The following is a 21,434-nucleotide window of genomic DNA, read 5'->3' on the forward strand; positions in this document are numbered from 1 at the left end:
CACGAAAAGTGACATTGACGAGCGCTTGTTTCAACAAGAGGCACCCGATATAGCTAAATAGCCAGCTAGCGAAACCCAAACATTGCTTTTCTTATCCCTATTGTCTTCTGTCTTACCGCTTCAGCTGCAAACCTTGACTAACAGTTGAACTGGTATCGCTAGGCTCAATGGGCTGCTCTCTCTTTTCTCTGCTGCCAGTGCCTTCAGGCTCACTAGGCTGAGATGATTGACTGGTAATGGCGCCAAATGAATAATTTGTTATTTTAAAACATTTGGCTGCATCAGCCTCAAGGGACTCTTCTTTCTCCGCTTTTCAGCACCACCTTTACGTTTTTCTCTTTTTGTTTGGCCATCTTGCTCCACTACACTATTTATCCAAATGTCACCACTTAACAGAGATGGGAAAGGGGCGGGGCTCAGGTAAAGTTAGAATTGACTGGACCAAAAGTAATTGGCTGGAAGAGAGAGGCTGACAGATGTAATACCCAACCGCAGTGTCAGTGGGCCGGCAGCCCACTTGCCTGGGCCAGTTAGACACAGAGCACTTGGTTATTTTTATTTAAGCGGGGGTTGGGGTTATTTATATTTTGCGTTGCATCGGCCCCAATTATCAAGCGACCCACCGGGAAAACTCCCAGTGCTCCAGATGGCCAGTCCGTCATTGGACAAGACCCTAAGTAGACCATAACACAATAACCCATCAGACCTGACCAGCCCAGAACACAATACACTATGACACGTTAGAATAGACTAGACTAGATAAGCCTAGATCTACCTGTACTAGAACAGCCCACACAGGATCACAGCAGCACAACTTGCTTATGGGGTATAGGGCTTAAGAGTTGTTTTTGGACCAGGCAAAACTAACACAATGGCGCACAGAGAATGCTGAACACGGTTTGACATCCACACACACTTACCGTGTGCTGCCATGGCAGGTACTTGGCAGCCTGCAGTAATTACCCAGGCTAATGAAGGGTCTGACCGAGACAGTTAAGCTCTTGATGGGAGCAGAGCTGATCATAGAGCTAATAGAGCCCTATTTCAGATCACTGTCTTTGACACACTGCCACAGGCACTACTATACCGCAGCACAGTTAGCCTGCGGGCTAACATTGACTGTCCCCCTTCCTTTCTCTCATTACCCCTATTTACCGTACCTTCAGAAAGTATTCATACCCCTTGATATTTTTCCATATTTCGTTGTGTTAAAGCCTGAATTTATAATGAACTAAATACTTTTTTTCTCTCACCCATCTACACACAATAAATACCCCATAATTACAAAGTGAACACGTTTTGTGAAATTTAAGCAAACTTATTGAAAATGAAATACAAAAATATCTCATTCACATACAATACCAGACAAAAGTTTGGACACACCTACTAATTCAATGTTTCTTGTTTATTTTTACTATTTTCTACATTGTAGAATAATAGTGAAGACATCAAAACTATGAAATAACACATATGGAATCATTTAGTAACCACAAAAGTGTTAAACAAATCAAAATATCTTTTATATTTGAGATTCTTCAAAGTTGCCCTCATTTGCCTTGATGACAGCTTTGCACACTCTTGGCATTCTCTCAACCAGCTTCACCTGGAATGCTTTTTCAACAGTCTTAAAGAAGTGTGTGTCTTTGAAAAAAGTGTGATTTGAAGTGCCTATTAGGTGTTGGTCTGTCTTGTTTGTCTGTTTATCTAGATGTCATGTGGCCAGTGGTTGTTGTGTAAGGAAAATAAATAGATGGTCCTCTATGCTCTCATTGTACTGGGTCAATCCGATTAGGATATTGATGCATGGTAAATGGGTGGTTGACACAATAAGCCCTTGGCCTAAGAGGTGCACAACTCCCGGTCCCAAGGATTGCAGTGTTTGCTGGTTTAAAATTCACTAATTAAAAAATGTAATCAGTTATTTGAAGCGTTTAGTGTATTATTTTCTCATCATACAGATGTAAGATCTTAATTTGATCACCCTGTTGCAGGAAATGTTAAACTTGGTAGTGTATTTCAGCTTTAAAAAGGATTCAAAAGTTTGTAATTTCCACTTTGATATTTCAGGATTGATTTTCCTTTACGAAAAATGTATCGACTACAAAAATGTCCATTAATTATAATCCACATAATAATGAACAGTTCCTGTTGCTACCGGATCATTTTCCTGCTGTTGGAGACTTGCTCAAATTAGCTAAAATCCTACATCTGTATGATGATAAGTGTGACTAGGCTAACCAGAGTGACTAATAAAGCATTTCAAATACAATTAAGAGATTCTTAACCTGATCTATTTAGCTAGACATGTGTTTTTGCTTTTCTCATTCTGCTCACACAACATTGGCCTGCAGGATGAACTACATTGAAGACCTGTCACATTGTTACAGATGCGGGATCTTAATTTGAGCCAGTTTGCTACAGCAGGCAAATAACCCTGCAGCAACAGGAAATGTGAATTATTATCTGTATTATAATTATTGGACATTTTTTTGTAGGGGTTGATACCTTGAATACACTACTATTTTTCTGCTGTGCAGGAAAATACTCATCAACAAAAGAGTGATCAAATCAAGATCCTACATCTATCTATATGCTCTGGTTAAAGGATGCTTTTTAGGATGCTTGTTGAATACACTTGAAAGAAAATTGACATATTACCTTACATGCTTTTGCTTCAGAATTTGTTAAATTTCTCATTCATTTACAATATTGTTCTTATTCCTACATGTATTAGACAGGTCTATAATTTAAAGTCAGGATTTTTATGGGTTGTTGTGTATTTTGCAAGAAAAAACTATATTTGACCATATGTGCAATAACTATCATTACACTCCTATTGTCTTTTTATAACCCTTTATAACCCTTTCTCTCTCTCTCTGCCCCCGTAGTGGTGTTTGTGTGTTGCTCTCCGGACACGTTCAGGCAGCTGATGGTTCACTTCCGGCGGGCAGGCCTTCCTCAGGAGGAGTTTGTTTTCTTCTACATTGACATGTTTGGACGCAGCCTGGACTCCCAGAATGCTCAACCCTGGGCCAGAGGGGACCAAGACGACCTTGTCGCCAAGGAGGCCTTCCAGGTAAGCCTTGGATCAGAGTCAAGTGTATCATCTCATTCCCATCATTACCTTGGAAACAGGTATCTCCTGTATTCTCCACTGACTTACACAGCAGGCCCTGAAGCAATCATATTTTGATGTCCCTATGTTTCCCCATGATTGTCATTGGTGTTAAGTGTGCTGCCAGGCAGATGAGATGACAAATCTAATCTTGTTGATTTTCCATTCTCTCACTGTGAAGTACTTTAATTTTCTTCTCAATTCCCTAGTGAGTAACAGACTCTCCATCGAGGGGGAGAGAGGCAACATAACTATATGTTTCATGACATCCCATCAATTTGTTGATATCAGTCTCATCTCACAAAGCCTGAAAGAGCAAAACAAAGGGCCCGAGGTTTGAAAATGTAACTGATGCACGTACTGTACATCAGTGGTGCACAACATACGGCCCTACTGGTGGGTCGTGGTCATTTTGCTTAGGTTGACACTGATTTAAGTGGGTCCTAATGGTCTGGGAACCAATGCCATAACCCATATGATTCTGTATAATTCAGTGAAACCTTTGTCTTATGAATCACAATCGTTTTTTTTCTTTGTGTCTGTCTCAGAGTGTGAAAATCCTGACCTATAGAGAACCACAGAACCCTGAATATAAAGATTTTGTGAGGGACCTGAAGACAGATGCCAAGAGAATGTTCAACTTTACGGTGGAGGACTCACTGGTAAGAGGCTGAAGTGTGTGTATGTGTGTGCTCTCTTGCAGGAAGACAGTGGGTGATCAAGAGGACGAGAACTGAAAGGAGAGAGAGAAAAGGTTATAAGCAGGAAATAGGAGAGAAAAACGTGCAGAGAGAACAAAGCAGATGAAGAGCGAGTGAAAAAGGAGTGACTCACTCTGAAGAGAGAGAGAGAGAGAGAGAGAGAGAGAGAGAGAGAGAGAGAGAGAGAGAGAGAGAGAGAGAGAGAGAGAGAGAGAGAGAGAGAGAGAGAGATCAAAAGGAGTATTTATTAAAAAAAGACAACTTGATCCCAAAATGGCACAGACTTGAGGCAATAGGAAGGAGAAGACATGCTAAGGCATGAAGACTTAGATCTACACAGAATAAAACTGTGTATAATAATCTATACACTGAGAGTACAAGAAATTATGAACTTGACATAGACTGACCAGGTGAATCTAGGTAAAAGCTACGATCCCTTATTGATGTCACTTGTTCAATTCACTTCAATCAGTGTAGATGAAGGGGAGGATACAGTTTAAAGAAGGATTTTTAAGCCTTGAGACAACTGAGACATGGATTGTGTATGTGTGCCATTCAGAGGATGAATGGGTAAGACAAAAGTTTTAAGTGCCTTTGAACATGGTATGGTATTAGGTGCCGGGTGCACCGGTTTGAGTGTGTCAAGAACTGCAATGCTGCTGGGTTTTTCACGCTCAACAGTTTCCCGTGTGTATCAAGAAGGGTCCACCACCCAAAGGACATCCAGCCAACTTGACACAACTTTGGGGAGCATTAGAGTCAACAAGGGCCAGCATCCCTGTGGAACGCTTTGACACCTTGTAGAGTCCATGCCCGACAAATTGATGCTGTTCTGAGGGCAAAAGGGGTGCAACTCAATATTAGGAAGGTGTTCCTTATGTTTTGTACACTCAGTGTAGGGCTATCATATTATAGAGAACATCTCATTATGAAACATTTGATTGAGCCACATCTGACAGGCAAAGCAACACATACAAAGAACTATCAGTAGTACTAGTTCATTTAGCAGTAGTACTAGTTCATTTAGCAGTAGTACTAGTTCATTGGTGTTTGCACATCTGAGAGTGTGTTTGTGCATTTGTGCGTAGAAAGATGGAGAGGCTGCGATAAGTAGGCTTATACGTAATTGGCTCGCGTGCAATGCCTGGACGATTGATTCAATTTAATTTGGAAGAAAAAGCTAATTTAGTTAGTGGAGCTTATCTTCTTATTATGTTCCCTACAAAGGTGCACAATGATGATATTCTACACGCTTCTGCAGCTGAATCACTGGTGTCTTGTTTAGGAGATGAGAGAGAAACACATGTGTGCGCACACACACACACACTCACAAAGATTGGCATGATACATCCACGTATCCTCAATATGGTAGATTGACTGCCTTCAAGTCCATCGTTCATCTCTGACTCCGGATGGAGGTGTGTGTCCTTGCATGCATGTGTGTGCTTTCGCATCAGTGACAATTTACACTTCAGGAGGGGAAGCAAAATAAAGAGCTTGACAGGCCACGTCATCTAACTGCCCTCCCCGTTCGATACACACAAATCCAGAATTGTACGTCAGGGCTTCTATTCCATCCCCGGGAGGAAGGGAGACTCGCCATTGGTCCTGGTTTCAGACAGGGCTGTCTGGCACCCCTCACAAGCCGATAAATCACTTGTAACAGACAACTAAGTGCAGTTAATGTAATAAATAGACAGGTCTGACTCTGGAGGATGAGAGAGAGGCACAGAGCATGAGAGCTCTGCCCTGGTCTACCTGGTCCTCATTCACCCTGTCTGGACATTGTGTCTGTACGTTTCCAATTGATCCAACTGAACTGAATGAATTGTCTGAGTGGGTTATTGTCCTCATATTCCATTCTGTGATTGATGTGGACAGTTCTTTTGGTTTGGGGCCATTGTTTGGAGAGATGACGAGATGGAAGAGGAAATTGTTTCTCAGGCAGAATTGTGAAATTAATAAAGGGGTAGAAATAGGTACGGAGATGATAGAAAATAATTATAGTTGTGATAAATAGAAAAGTGGCATTAACTTGAAATATATCAAACACTATAGAGAAGCTTGTAGAAGAGACAAGTAGTTAGCAGAATAAGTTCTGCTCTCCATGGCAGTGGCACAAATATAGCTATACATACGCAGTAGCTCTCTAATGATAGAAAATAATATATATTGGATGAGGGATATAGATGTACTATTAATACATGTATGGTATGGTTGATCTAAGCCATCTCAAAAAAATAGGTGATGATAGATTTATTAACTATTCTACAATATCCTTTTGCTTCCCTGCAGATGAACATAATCTCCGGAGGGTTCTACGACGGGCTGATGCTGTACACCCACGCCCTGAACGAGACCATGACCTCGCCAGAGGACAGACCTGTGGGGAAAACTGTAACCAGGAGGATGTGGAACCGCACCTACAACGGTCAGTCCACTCCACGCACCTCAGTTCATAACCTGGATCTTTATTCCATTGAATCAGGGGTCAGAAAGGTTCTAGGGCTTTTTCGGAACATGTGTGAACATGTTTTCAGTCTAGCACTAGCTCTGTGCTCTGTCTCTGGTGACTACAGAGGTCTGCGTTTTGTCACAGAGACAATTTCAAAAGATTTGTGTGAAGACAAAATGTTCCATGTCACTGGATTAACTCTGAGCTCTGGCTTACGATCTCTTGTCATTTCTACCTTTGAGGAGGTAGTTCTGTAACAACAACACATTCAATGTCTTCCTTGCAATTTCTCAGCAGATTAATTATTGAGTGATTTGTGGCAGAATGAGAGAGAACCAGCACGATGTAACAATACTCCCCATTGACAGAGGGTCCCTATTGGGTTCTTCTATTGGGTGCTTTGTGCCTTTGAAATGAGATGTACACCTCTTCAAGAGATCTTCAAGACAAGACATTGATTTAGTTGCAGGCCATAAAAAGTCATATGGCTCTCAAAAGCATACTGGACAAGTACACTACATTACCAAAAGTATGTGGACAACTACTCGTCGAACATAAAAAAAACATCATAGGCATTAATATAGAGATGGTCCTCCCTTTGCTACTCCAACAGCCTCCACTGTTCTTGGAAGGCTTTCCAATAGATTATGAACATTGTGGCAGAGAATTGGTTCCATTCAGCCACAGGAGCATTATTGAGGTTGGGCACTGATGTTGGGCGATTGGTTCTGGCTCGCAGTCGGCGTTCCAGTTCATTCCAAAGGTGTTTGATGGGGTTGAGGTCAGGGCTCTGTGCAGGACAGTCAAGTTCTTCCACAATAATCTCGACAAACCATTTCTGTGTGGACCTTGCTTTGTGCACGGGGGCATGCATTGTCATGATGAAACAGGAAAGGGCCTTCCACAAACTATTGCCACAAAGTTGGAAGCACAGAATCATCTAGAATGTCATTGTATGCTGTAGTGTTAAGATTTCCCTTCACGGCCTTTCGAGTGGTGCAGTGGTCTAAGGCACTGCATTGCAGTGCTAGCTGTGGCACTAGAGATTCTGGGTTCGAGTCCAGGCTCTGTTGCAGCCGGCCGCGACCGGGAGACCCATGGGGCGGCGCACAATTGTCTCACCGTCGTCTGGTTTAGGTGAGGGTTTGGCCGGAAGGGATATCCTTGTCTCATCGCGCACTAGCAACTCCTGTGGCGGGCTGGGCGCAGTGCACGCTGACACGGTCGCCAGGTGCACGGTGTTTCCTCAGACACATTGGTGCGGCTGGCTTCCGGGTTAAGTGGGAATTGTGTCAAGTAGCAGTGCGGCTTGGTTGGGTTGTGTTTCGAAGGACGCACGGCTCTCGACCTTTGCCTCTCCCGAGTCCGTACGGGAGTTGCAGCGATGAGACAAGACTGTAACTACCAATTGGATACCATGAAATTGGGGAGAAAACGGGGTAAACCCAGATTCGTCCGTAGACTGTCCGATGGTGAAGCGTGATTCATCTCTCCAGAGAACGCGTTTCCATTGCTCCAGAGTCCAATGGTGGCAAGCTTTACACCACTCCAGACGACACTTGGTATTGCGCGTGTTGATCTTAAGCTTGTGTGCGGCTCTCGGCCATGGAAACCCATTTCATTAAGCTCCCAACAAACAGTTCTTGTGCTGACATTGCTTCCAGAGGCAACTTGGTAGTGAGTGTTGCAACCGAGGACAGAGGATTTTTACTCTCTACGCGTTTCAGCACTCGACGGTCCCGTTCTGTGTGCTTGTGTGGTTTAACACTTTGCGGCTGAGTCGTTGTTGCTCCTAGAAGTTTCCACTTCACAATAACAGCACTAACAGTTGACTGGGGCAGCTCTAGCAGGGAAGAAATTTGACGAACTGACTTGTTGGAAAGTCAGAAAACTATGACAGTGCCACGTTAAAAGTCACTGAGCTCTTCAGTAAGACCATTCTACTGCCAATGTTTGTCGATGGAGATTGCAGTGTGCTCGACTTTATACAGCTGTCAGGAACGGGTGTGGCTGAAATAGCCGAATCCACTACTATTGTATATATAGTGTAGGTTTACACCAGTAGCCGTCGGTGCCGTTTAAGATGAGGGAGGAAGATTATTTTTTTGTTTTATGAGCATGACCGTATTTCTATTACAGCATATTAGATGACTATCATTCATATTCCATTCAACCAGCTCAATGTAACATCGATAGGTTTAGGCTACTACATGATACTCAAATGTTCTCTATACCCATCATGAGGTTACTACCTAGCCTATGAATGAAAGTTTACAACTTAGGTGCACAAGTCGAGAGAAATGTTTGTAATCAATGTGACAGACAATCTTGCCTGTGTAGTTGATCTAGGGTGTAATCATTAGTCCAACAGTTGCAAACAAGAGTTTCTTTTGGACAAATTCAGGTATGTTTATTCCCGTTTCGTTCCATTTGCTTCCGTTTAAGAAAGGTTTTTCAACAGAATCGTCGGATTGAATACACTCCTGATCACCACAAACACAATTCACTTTCATAGCAGCCATATACATACAGCATGATCCCTTTGATCGTTGGATAATTTCTTATCGCGTCTATGCGCTCTCCTCCTCTAAGCTTTTCCCTTCGATTCTGGACTTCAGTGCACAACACATCAGCTGTCTGTGACCTGGCAAAAAAACTTTTCCAAGTCAAACTTTCATATCATAACTGCTAACCGCTACACACAGCCTACATCATTGTCACCATATTAGCTAACGACCAGACAACATAGCTACTAGAACTAACGCCTTAGTAAACCTGCTACAATTATGCAGTACAGTGTACAGTTAGCAAGCAGTTTAGCAGTTACACCGGTGGGCCCCGGTGGCAATAAATTAATAAAACCAAAAGCTTACCTTGACCTGGAAGAGTTCCAGTGTGGGATAGCCATAGCCAGCTAGGTAACATAGCATCCCTCTCTGAGCCGGGGGTTTGAGTATGCTAAACTAGCTAGCTGCATTAGCTAGCTAAGTAAGTGAAAGGTAAAAAAAAAGAAATATAGCTAGCTCTCGCTCTCTCGCTAATTTGTTCAAAATGGTTAAACTATTGTCTTTCTCTCTATTTGAGTCAACTACTCACCGCATTTTGTGCACAGCAGTGCTAGCTAGCTGTAGCTTATACTTTCAGTAATAGATTCATTATCTGATCCTTTAATTGGGTGGACAACATGTCAGTTCATGCTGCAAGACCTTTGATAGGTTGGACGACGTCCTCTGGAAGTTGCCATTTCTGTGTAAGTCTATGTAAGCGGGTGAGAACCACCAGCCTCCTAGGTTTTGTATTGAAGTAAAATGTACCCAGAGGAGGACGGAAACTAGTTGTCCTCCAGCTAAACCATGGTGCATGTCACACCAGCCTTCGGTTTGGCTCCCCCTCCTGTCCAGCTCAGGCGTTCGGCGTCACCGGCCTTCTAGCTGCTGCCGAACCTACTGCTGGCAAACGGTCTTCACTCATCAACCCCGGACTTGTCTCGTCATCATTACACACATCTGGTTCCAATCCCCACTCTATCACTGTATATATACTCCCTCTGCCATTTGTCTTTGTCCGTCATTGTAAATGTTATTTGTTTTCCTGAGAGGACGCTCTCCTACTATTTCCTGAGTACTTTATATTTTTCACTTTGGGTTCACCCTGTGCCATTTTGTTTATGAAGATATATTTTGAGCACAAGAGCGTTTGGGTTTTGTCCCGCCTTGATCTATGGTGCTTAAATAAATTCAGTAGTTCTAAACCTGCGACTGCCTCCTGCATATTCCTCTCTACACCAATGACAGTGCTATCCTACAGAGTGCTGTTGAGGCTACTTGTCACATTCTTCTTCGTCTGAAGATAGAGAGAAATCATCGTCGGAGAAAGTGGACCAATACACAGCGGGGTTATGTGTACTCATCTTCTTTTTATTATGGATAAGAAGGTAAACTGAAAACAAAAACACGTACACAGGACGACAACAACGACGACGACGACGACGACGACGAACAGGCTTGTAAGGCACAAAGCTATACACAGCAATTAATCTCCCACAACTCACAAACCCAAACACATACCTATATATAGGACTCTCAATCAGAGGCAACTAGAAACACCTGCCTCCAATTGAGAGTCCAACACCCAAACCTAAACATAGAAAACTAAACAGAACGTAGAAATACAAACCTAGAACATACCCAAAACCCAGAACTAACAAACCAAACACCCTAATTAACCTGTTGGGGATAGGGGGCAGTATTTGCACGGCCGGATAAAAAACGTACCCGATTTAATCTGGTTACTACTCCTGCCCAGTAACTAGAATATGCATATAATTGTTTGATTTGGATAGAAAACACGCTAAAGTTTCTAAAACTGTTTGAATGGTGTCTGTGAGTATAACAGAACTCATTTGGCAGGCCAAAACCTGAGAAGATTCCAAACAGGAAGCGCTCTCTCTGACTATATCTTGGCCTTCTTGATCATCTCTAACCAAAACAGGGGATCTCTGGCATAACGTGACATTTTCTAACGCTCCCATAGGCTCTCAGAAGGCGCCAGAACGATGAATGGTGGCTTTGCAGGCCATGGCTGAAAAACATTAGCGCATTTAGTAAGTGGTCGATCTGAGGACAATGAGACTGGAGGCGCGTGCACGAGCCGACACCAGGTTTACTTTCTCTCTCTTTGAACGAAAACAACGACTCCCGGTCGGAATATTATCGCTTTTTTACGAGAAAAATTGCATAAAAATTGATTTTAAACAGCGTTTGACATGCTTCGAAGTACGGTAATGGAATATTTTGAATTTTTTTGTCACGAAACGCGTCGGGCGCGTCACCCTTCTTTACCCTTCGGATAGTGTCTTGAACGCACAAACAAAACACCGCTATTTGGATATAACTATGGATTATTTGGAACCAAACCAACATTTGTTATTGAAGTAGAAGTCCTGGGAGTGCATTCTGACGAAGAACAGCAAAGGTAATCAAACTTTTCTAATAGTAAATCGGAGTTTGGTGAGTACCACACTTGGTGGGTGTCAAAATAGCTAGCCTGTGATGGCCGGGCTATCTACTCAGAATATTGCAAAATGTGCTTTCACCGAAAAGCTATTTTAAAATCGGACATAGCGAGTGCATAAAGGAGTTCTGTATCTATAATTCTTAAAATAATTCTTATGTTTTTTGTGAACGTTTATCGTGAGTAATTTAGTAAATTCATCGGAAGTGTTCGGTGGGAATGCTAGTCACATGCTAGTCACATGCTAATGTAAAAAGCTGGTTTTTGATATAAATATGAACTTGATTGAACACAACATGCATGTATTGTATAACATAATGTCCTAGGAGTGTCATCTGATGAAGATCATCAAAGGTTAGTGCTGCATTTAGCTGTGGTTTGGGTTTATGTGACATTATATGCTAGCTTGAAAAATGGGTGTCTGATTATTTCTGGCTGGGTACTCTGCTGACATAATCTAATGTTTTGCTTTCGTTGTAAAGCCTTTTTGAAATCAGACAGTGTGGATAGATTAACGAGACTCTTGTCTTTAAAATGGTTTAAAATAGTCATATGTTTGAGAAATTGAAGTAATAGCATTTCTAAGGTATTTGAATATCGCGCCACGGGATTACACTGACTGTTGAGTAGGTGGGACGCAAGCGTCCCACTGGCCCAGAGAGGTTAACAACCAACCACCCCGAACCACATAAAACAAATACCCTCTGCCACGTCCTGACCAAACTACAATTACAAATAATCCCTAATACTGGTCAGGACGTGACACTACTGTAGACCTTATTGGAAAACAGTGTATTTTAATAAATTATTTGGTTACATGCAAATATAAACTCACAAAAAAAGAAACGTTCCTTTTTCAGGGCCCTGTCTTTCAAAGATAATTTGTAAAAATCCAAATAACTTCACAGATCTTCATTGTAAAGGGTTTCAACACTGTTTCCCATGCTTCGTTAAGACACTAACAGCTTACAGATGGTAGGCAATTAAAGTCACACATTTGAAAACTTAGGACACTAAAGAGGCCTTTCTACTGACTCTGAAAAACCCCAAAAGAAAGATGCCCAGGGTCCCTGCTCATCTGCGTGAATGTGCCTTAGGCATGCTGCAAGGAGGCAATAGGACTGCAGATGTGGCCAGGGCAATAAATTGCAATGTCCGTACTGTGAGACGCCTAAGACAGCGCTACAGGGAGACAGGACGGACAGCTGATCGTCCTCGCAGTGGCAGACCACGTGTAACACCTGCACCTGCACAGGATCGGTACATCCAAACATCACACATGCGGGACAGGTACAGGATGGCAACAAAAACTGCCCGAGTTACACCAGGAACGCATAATCCCTCCATCTGTGCACAGACTGTCCGCAATAGTTCTGAGAGAGGCCTGTTGTAAGGCAGGTCCTCACCAGACATCACCGGCAACAACGTCGCCCATGGGCACAAACCCACTGTCGCTGGACCAGACAGGACTGGCAAGAAGTGCTCTTCATTGACGAGTCGTGGTTTTGTCTCACCAGGGGTGATGGTCGGATTTGCATTTATCGTCAAAGGAATGAATGTTACACCGAGGCCTGTACTCTGGAGCGGGATCAATTTGGAGGTGGCGGTTCCGTCATGGTCTGGGGCGGTGTGTCACAGTATCATCGGACTGAGCTTGTTGTCATTGCAGTCAATCTCAACGCTGTGCGTTACAGGGAAGACATCCTCTTCCCTCATGTGGTACCCATCCTGCAGGCTCATCCTAACATGACCCTCCAGCATGACAATGCCACCAGCCATACTTCTCGTCTGTGTGTGATTTCCTGCAAGACAGGAATGTCAGTGTTCTGCAATGGCCTGCGAAGAGCCCGGATCTCAATCCCATTGAGCATGTCTGGGACCTGTTGGATCGGAGGGTGAGGGCTATGGCCATTCCCCCCCAGAAATGTCCGGGAACTTGCGGGTACCTTGGTGGAAGAGTGTGGTAACATCTCACAGCAAGAACTGGCAAATCTGGTGCAGTCCATAAGGAGGAGATGCACTAGAGTGCTTAATGCAGCTGGTGGACACACCAGATACTGACTGTTACTTTTGATTTTGACCCCCCCTTTGATCAGGTACACATTATCCCATTTCTGGTAGTCACATGTCTGTGGAACTTGTTCAGTTTATGTCTCAGTTGTTGAATCTTGATATGTTCATACAAATATTTACACATGTTAAGTTTGCTGAAAATAAACCCAGTTGACAGTGAGAGGACGTTTCTTTTTTTGCTGAGTTTATTTAGTAAAGTTTTGTCTAAAAAGGATTGCTTTTTTTTAATGTTTCACTATTTTTATGAAATTCACTGAGGAGCATGGTCCTCCCATTCCTCCTCTGAGGAGCCTCCACAGGTTTACACTGTAGATACCATTTATGTTAGCTGTTATAAGGTGGGAATATGCCTTTGTGGGGAAGTTTTGCCAAAAACAGAAATCTCCTCAAAGCAGGGAAAATATTAAATGGAAAGGATAAATTAGCGGACCATGCTTGTGTCATTTGGCCTTTTGAAGAGAGGCAGATGCTTCCTCTCTATGTCTCTGCAAGTTCTTGCAAAAGAAATAAAGCGCATCAAAAATATACAAAACATGCCAACATTGTTATTGAACAACCTTCTTCATCTCCACTGGCAGCTGGTTTGTAGCCAAGCCAAGGTCTGTAGCGGAAGTAAATTCATCTTCACGTTCGACTTCGAACAAACACATTCCTGGACACCACAAATGAATGTGTCCCTCAAATCCATTCAAATTAATTTAATTGTGTCCAGTTCAGTAAAAAAAAAAGTAATTTATCACAGAGTCCTTGGAATGTCACTAGCTGTGTCAATCAGGTGACATCGTTGTCTTTTAAAAGCAAATGAATCCATAAAATAACAGCTTTATGACCATAAAACGTCAAATTATTTTTGTGACTTTTTCCCCTGTGTTATACATTCTGGAGGAGGTAGTCCCCTTGCTGAGCATGTGCATTTCTAAATTAAAGTATTTAATCATCCTTTTATTCATCACTGACCTAAGAGAGTATAGATTTAAGGATGAAAAATACATCTGGATCCAGTATGGTGACCTTTTTCCTGTGCACCTAAAGTTGATGAATATGACCAATCTTCTGTTTGTAAAACTTCCATAAAACCCAGCGCACACAACTCAGTGACAACTTAGGTGATTGACGAGGTCGTATAATGCTCAACATGGAGTAGACAAAGTCTCATCTATCGTTCATAACACATACATTGTTCTTTTTACCACATTCTTTGGGTGAAGAGTTAGACACAGCATCTTACTTTCTGAGGAAGGCCTCCATTGTCTTTCCTCTGCCAGTACCCCCCTCCCCCCAAACACACACACCTCACTGACTAAGTGTTGAAGTTATGTGTGTTTACCTAGACTTGTGGGTTTCACAAGTGTTTGACATTACTAATGGCCGATATAGAAGATGGTGGTCTCAAACCTTGTAGCAGGTTGTCATCACCCCTTCTGTCCCAGTCCTTTGTGAGGGACCTGAAGACAGATGCCAAGTCCTAGCAACCTCTGTTTATTGGGACTTGAGGGGAATTTGAAGGGTTGGGCTGTTGATCTGACATTTGTTTGGTTTGTCACAGAGTCACTGGGTTACAGAGTCAGATTATGTGTGAGGTCACAGGAGACAGTAAATGGCGCTTGACAACAAGTCAAAGGTAACGGCAAGAACAAATACGTTGAATCATTGGAACAGTACACATACTTGAGGAGGTGACATGTCATCAGGGACATCTCATCAGGTAAGTACCCAGGTTGTTTGCTCTGCACTCCTTTCTCCTTCCCTCTTTCACCCTGCTTCCCCATTTCCCTTTTATTCCCTCCATCTGTCCTCCATTACTGCCCGCCTGCTCCCTCTTTTTCCCTTAATCTCCTTGGCTGACCCCTCTTTACAAATGGCCATCCTTCTCTCCTCAATCACTATGAGTTGGACCAGAGCACACAAACAACAGAGATGAACACTTCAGCCAGACAGTGGGAGGGCAGAGCGGGCAGCAGCCAAGAACAGATGGAGTCTTCTCACACTGATTCTGTTAGCCCAACCAAACATAGGCAATGAAAGGCTAAGGGGTTTGTTTGGTTGCATGCGAGGACAATGCTTCTTTTATTATTTTTGCCCACACCAGTGCATACTGTAACGTAAGCTGTTTGGTAGCTTTAGTTCATTGTTATGTTTCCGATTCAGTGCTTTTTAGTTATATTCTGTGTTATGTTTTTTTGAAAGCAAGACAGCTTTAAGTTGGTTTAGTGAAATACAAACCATTCATCTGAAACTTGACTTCAGCAGTTAAACTACAGTATATGACTCATATGAGTAATTGTACGTTGTAAACTTGTGAAAATGTGTGAAAAGAATATTTCCGTGTCAGAGGTGGATGTCCTGCTGCGTATGCCAGTGTGTTAATGCCAATCTCCCTATCTTTTCTATCAGTCATTGCCCGTACTCATAGTTATTCCTTCACGCCTTCTTCTCGTCTCATTATTTCCTGGTCTACCTCTCCTCTCCTCTCCTCTGCTCTCAATCCTCTCCTCTGTGAACAGTTCTCTAATTCCATCCCACGGGATCTGCCTTCCTCTTTTTCCTTCCTCCTCCACCAATCTGTCCATATTTTCACTGTCTTATCAAGGTGGTCCTCCTCACTTCACTGCTCTGTCAATCTCTGTCATATTTTTACTGTCTCAACATGTCTTATCCTCCTGAACTCTTATTTTACCCTCTCCTCCTACATGACCTCTCTGTTTCTTCTGAACTCTCTATCCTTTGCCATGGAAATATCTAATTTCTCTTTTGGCTGTCATGTTGCAAAAAAAATCCCCCTGGAAAAAAAGAGGAAATCCCCAAAATAGGAGAGTAATCTAATCAGGCGAAACCAGAGCTCCCGTGGCCGTGTCAGCAGGAGCCATCTCCCTCAATCTGCCTCTGACGCCAGTCTCCACCCTCCGCTCATCCCTCTATCTCTCTCTGTCCATGTCTCCACCTCCTTCTCTTTTCCTTTTCTCTCCCCACCATCCATCACTCATTGTCCTTTTTCTCTGCCTCTGTCTTCTGTGCAGTGGCCCTGGTCACTTAGGCAGCTGGTATTTCCAACGGTAGGTCTGGCCTGGGTCGAGCTGATAATGAGCTGTGTGAATCTGAAGCCTTGTCATCTGAGCCACAGTGGAGCACAGGGCTGGAGTGTAGAGTGTACTGCAGAAAGGAGACAGGCAGACAGGTGGCTAGAGGGGGATAGGAACAGAGAGAAAGAATGAAGCACTCTTGTGCTTGTGCCCTTTTGTTAATCATATGTACTAAAACTCTACAGCTACATGGTACATGGTAGGCCCCCATTGTCCCAGAAATCTTTGGTAACTGGAGAACCTTGTCAATGCTATTAGTGGGCAACGGAGTGCCTGTAAAAAGGATTGACAGAGACCCTACAGATCTTAGTCTAATAGCATTTAGCGTTAGAGACCCTTTCATGTCATTCATAACTGGAGGTCTTGCTCTCTATTTCTCTCTCTTTCTCTCGCTCCCTCTTTCTTTCTCTCCCTCCCTATCTCTCCATCAGAGGCTAAGGGAAAAATCCCATAAGTCTAGATGAATAATGAATACTATACATTATTCATAAGTAAGTCCTAGAATAGTACATTTTTTCCATCCTTTAGTTACCTATATATTTGATGAAACAACTATGTTTATTTGATGACTGTTGTTGACTGATATGATAAGGTCAAAAGTAAACACATAGATTGCTGTACATTTTTGGACACGACAACAGGTGTGTGCCATCCTTTGTTAGTTAGGCAGGGGCTGTTAAGTATGCAGAACACACTTTGATCCAGGGACATAAGCCGCAGGTGGTTTGCAGACTATTTCACGGCTGCCTGGGTAGAAGAATGCCATAGTTATTTCTCACAGTAAATGCAATTATTTCAAGGAGAGGTGCTTGTGGGGAGGCGTTAAAAGCATTCCAAAAAAGAATTCTAATTAACTAATACATTTTTCGACAAAAGTAATCACATTCTTCTCCAATGCAAGGCCAAAATTCCAAGTCTGTGTTTTCAGACATCAGACAACTAAGTAGAGTGAACAAAAAACAGCCTGCAAGTTAACATCCTGGTCTAGCTGATGAAGAGCTGCAATATCATATCACACTACAGTGAGTGTACAATAAGGTCAATATTTGCATATACTGTATGTGACAGGAGTGCTCCCACGTTTAGCAGCAGTGATAATAAAATACACAATATATCACCTATTCCCATGTGTTCACTCTTTAGATAAGAACAGAGGCTGTTTATGTGGCTCTAATGGAGCTCTATCAGCAGCTGCTCTCATGGCTTCACAGCAGCTAGGGATTGTAATCACCTGGTTGGCACCATACATATCCATAAACTATACGGTGACTCGGTGGAAAATCAAATGGTGCCATGACACTTCCGCTGTGCACTTTGCTAACGGTTGTTGTTATTCATAAGAGTGCCCTGTGCTTTCCCCAGATTTAAAGTCATAGTACTTTCCTGTTATGCCTTGAATCAGAGAAGTGTTTGATTGTAGGTTTCATTAATGTCTAGGGGCGCACTGCGACAACCTGCATTGTGTTGCTAGTCTTCCCTCCGTGTGCCCTTTTCAAATGCCTTGACAGTTGCCTTGTGCATTTATCGGCTATAACCCTAAAAAACACAACATGCCACTAATGTGGACTCACCTCTGGCTTTTTCATGGACATTTTCTTTCAGACACTTGACCTTTTTTTTCTACCTTGTCAAGATGTTTCTGGAATCTTTTGTTTGACTGCAAGATCTTCTTCTTATACCTCAACAAAAAGAGGACCAGACGAAAGCGATGTGCGTTGTGCAGTCTTGGATGGAGGGAGTTGACACATGATTTAGGAATAGGCAGCTCAGGAGCATGTGTCTGGTGACTTTTCACCAGGTTAGCCGTCAGTACGGAACGGGTCATGCAATGTTCTTTCAATCAGATGTTAACTTCCAGGGACACACTGCTGTGCAAATCAAACATACTTGGAAAGGCACAGTGGGGAAACTGATTCCCGTTTTTAGTTTAGGTAATTACAAGGATTTGAACAGTGAGGGGAATAAGATGAGACATACAGGTGTTTTACTGTTATTGATGATATATGAATTTACATAATGTACAAAGATGGATACAGTACATGAAGGGAGGCAGCCAGTATAGACCATGTACATAGAGGGAGGATGTCAAGATGGAAGGATCAGGTTACAGCGGCTTCTCTCTGGCTTCTGTTCCATTAACTAATGGGCCTGGATGGGTGAGAGAGATTCAGCCACTTGAGGACAGTGGAAGATGTATTGAACTTGCTTCTTCATTATTGAAAACAGCATGTTTTGGCAATGCAGCCTTCATCTGATATACTGTACTTCCAATACGCATCACTCATGATGTTAGATCAATACAGTCCATTTACCAAACTAACACACTAGCTGTCAAGCTACTGAGCTGTACCGTAGCTCACAATGTGCCACCTTTCTCCACATGCTCTGAATGCCTGCTCTGATTGCTAGCACATTATGCAAATGCCCCCCCCCCCTCCCCCAGCTCTGTTCTTTGCAGTACAATTCAAATCTGTCAGCCCATCCAGACTAATCCAGCTCTGGTGGACTGAGCATCCATCACTGCAGCCCACTGAATTCAGCCCTCCCCAACATTTCCATTCAAGGTATAAGAATTATTAAAGACTTATTAATAAAGAGTAAGACTATCAGGTATCATGATAAGACCCAGATGCAGACTGTGTTGAAGTGACAATGTTTATTACAGCAACAGGGGCAAAGGTACAGGACGGCAGACAGGCTCAGGTCAGGCAGAGGTCGGTAATCCAGAGGTGGGGCAAAGGTACAGGACGGCAGGCAGGGTCAGGTCAGGCAGAGTGGTCAGGCGGGTAGGTACAGGGTCTGGACAGGCAACGGTCAAAAACCAGGAGGACGAGAAAAGAGAGACTGGGGAAAAGCAGGAGCTGACACAAAAACACTGGTTGGCTTGACAAACAGAGAACACAGGTATAAATACACAGGGGATAATGGGGAAGATGGGCGGCACCTGGAGGGGGGTGGAGACAATCACAGAGACAGGTGTGTGACAAAGACAGCAGTAAGAGGTTTGTGAGGCTAAGAAACATGGATGGATGAATAGATGGATGGATGCATACATGGACAGACAGAGGGATGGTTAAAGGCCACTTTTTTTTTTACTGTAAATGTGTCTCCATTATTTTATATCCTTCCCATACCTAGCTTTCCTTAACATAAACCGACCAGCCAGCGACCATCCCCCAAAGAAGTGTTACTCCCAATTCCTAGAAGTCGTGATGACGTCACCCACATAGCACCCACATGACTCATTGGTTGATGTTAATTGTATAATGTTCTATTAAATAGGTACTAAATCATGACTCCACTCCCCTTACTTCCACACCTTAACCTGTCCTTGACAACCAAACACCATGCATCCCCCCCATGCAGATGCTGGCCAAATGTAATTTTCCCAGACCAACCACAAGGTTAATCATTCTCTAACCACTGCACGTCTGTGTGTGTGTGAGTAGGGCAATAACGTCTGTGGGAAAGTGTGTGTTCTTGACTATGTGCGTTTGTGCACGCGTGCATGCTACCCTATCTTCTGCATGTCCCTCTAGCCGATAATCCGTCCCATATCATAGCACATCTCTCAGGCCCTCTCTCCTCTGATTAGAGGGATGACTCCTGTATATTTCTTTATTACTAGGATAACCCCATTTGGATTGGACATTTCCATGCTGGTAATGGCGTCGCCTGTCATGTCATTTCTCTCTATAGACACCTCTTTCCATTCACAGTCAATATGGCTATTATCTGCACCTCCAAATCAACCCTGGGCTGTTGTCTTAGCCGGAAATTAAAGTAATGTTATACAAGATGGCCGACTACTAGATTTATTAGCAAGATAGGCCAAATCAAATCAAATTTATTTGTCACATACACATGGTTAGCAGGTGTAAATGCAAGTGTAGCGAAATGCTTGTGCTTCTAGTTCCGACCATGCAGTAATATCTAACAAGTAATCTACCAATTCCACAACAACTACCTTGTACACACAAGTATAAAGGAATGAATACGAATATGTACATAAAAATATATAAATGAGTGATGGCCGAACGGCATAGGCAAGATGTAGTAGATGGTATGGAGTACAGTATATACATATGAGATGAGTATTGTAGGGTATGAAAACATATAAGCGGCATTGTTTAAAGTGGCTAGTGATACATCTAATTACATCAAGATGGCAAGATGCAGTAGATGGTATGGCGTACAGTATATACATATGAGATGAATAATGTAGGTTATGTAATCATTATCTAATATAAAGTGGCAAGTTATAAATTGATTACATCAATTTTCCAATTAATAAAGTGGCTTGAGTTGAGTCAGTATGTTGGCAGCAGCCACTCAATGTTAGTGATGGCTGTTTAACAGTCTGATGGCCTTGAGATAGAAGCTGTTTTTCAGTCTCTCGGTTCCAGCTTTGATGCACCTGTACTGACCTCGCCTTCTGGATGTTAGCGGGGTGAACAGGCAGTGGCTCGGTTGGTTGCTGTCCTTGATGATCTTTTTGGCCTTCCTGTGACATCGGGTGGTGTAGGTGTCCTGGAGGGCAGGTAGTTTGCACACGGTGATGCGTTGTGCAGACCTCACTACCCTCTGGAGAGCCTTCCGGTTATGGGCGGAGCAGCTGCCGTACCAGGCGGTGATACAGCCCGACAGGATGCTCTCGATTTTGCATCTGTAAAAGTTTGAGTGTTTTTGGTGACAAGCCGAATTTCTTCAGCCTCCTGAGGTTGAAGAGGCGCTGCTGCGCCTTCTTCACCACGCTGTCTGTGTGGGTGGACCATTTCAGTTTGACCGTGATGTGTACGCCGAGGAACTTAAAACTCTCCACCTTCTCCACTACTGTCCCGTCGATGTGGATAGGGGGCTGCTCCCTCTGCTGTTTCCTGAAGTCCACGATCATTTCTTTTGTTTTGTTGACATTGAGTGCGAGGTTATTTTCCTGACACCACACTCCGAGGGCCCTCACCTCCTCCCTGTAGGCCGTCTCGTCGTTGTTGGTAATC

General features: G+C 43.1%; 1 protein-coding gene across 2 annotated transcripts in view; it reads left to right on the forward strand.

Annotated features, from left to right (window-relative positions):
- LOC106580330 (atrial natriuretic peptide receptor 1) overlaps window positions 1–21,434 on the forward strand; it is a 56,084-nt gene that overhangs the window by 22,972 nt on the left and 11,678 nt on the right. For both annotated transcript variants that reach the window (XM_014161238.3, XM_014161228.3), the window contains exons 3-5: window positions 2,889–3,076; window positions 3,664–3,777; window positions 6,112–6,247. In XM_014161238.3, the coding sequence (XP_014016713.1) occupies window positions 2,889–3,076; window positions 3,664–3,777; window positions 6,112–6,247 (438 nt within the window). The remainder of the gene's footprint in view (window positions 1–2,888; window positions 3,077–3,663; window positions 3,778–6,111; window positions 6,248–21,434) is intronic.

Source organism: Salmo salar, chromosome 02 (genome assembly GCF_965601325.2).
Source record: "Salmo salar chromosome 02, fSalSal1, whole genome shotgun sequence".
NCBI classification, from domain to species: Eukaryota; Metazoa; Chordata; class Actinopteri; order Salmoniformes; family Salmonidae; genus Salmo; species Salmo salar.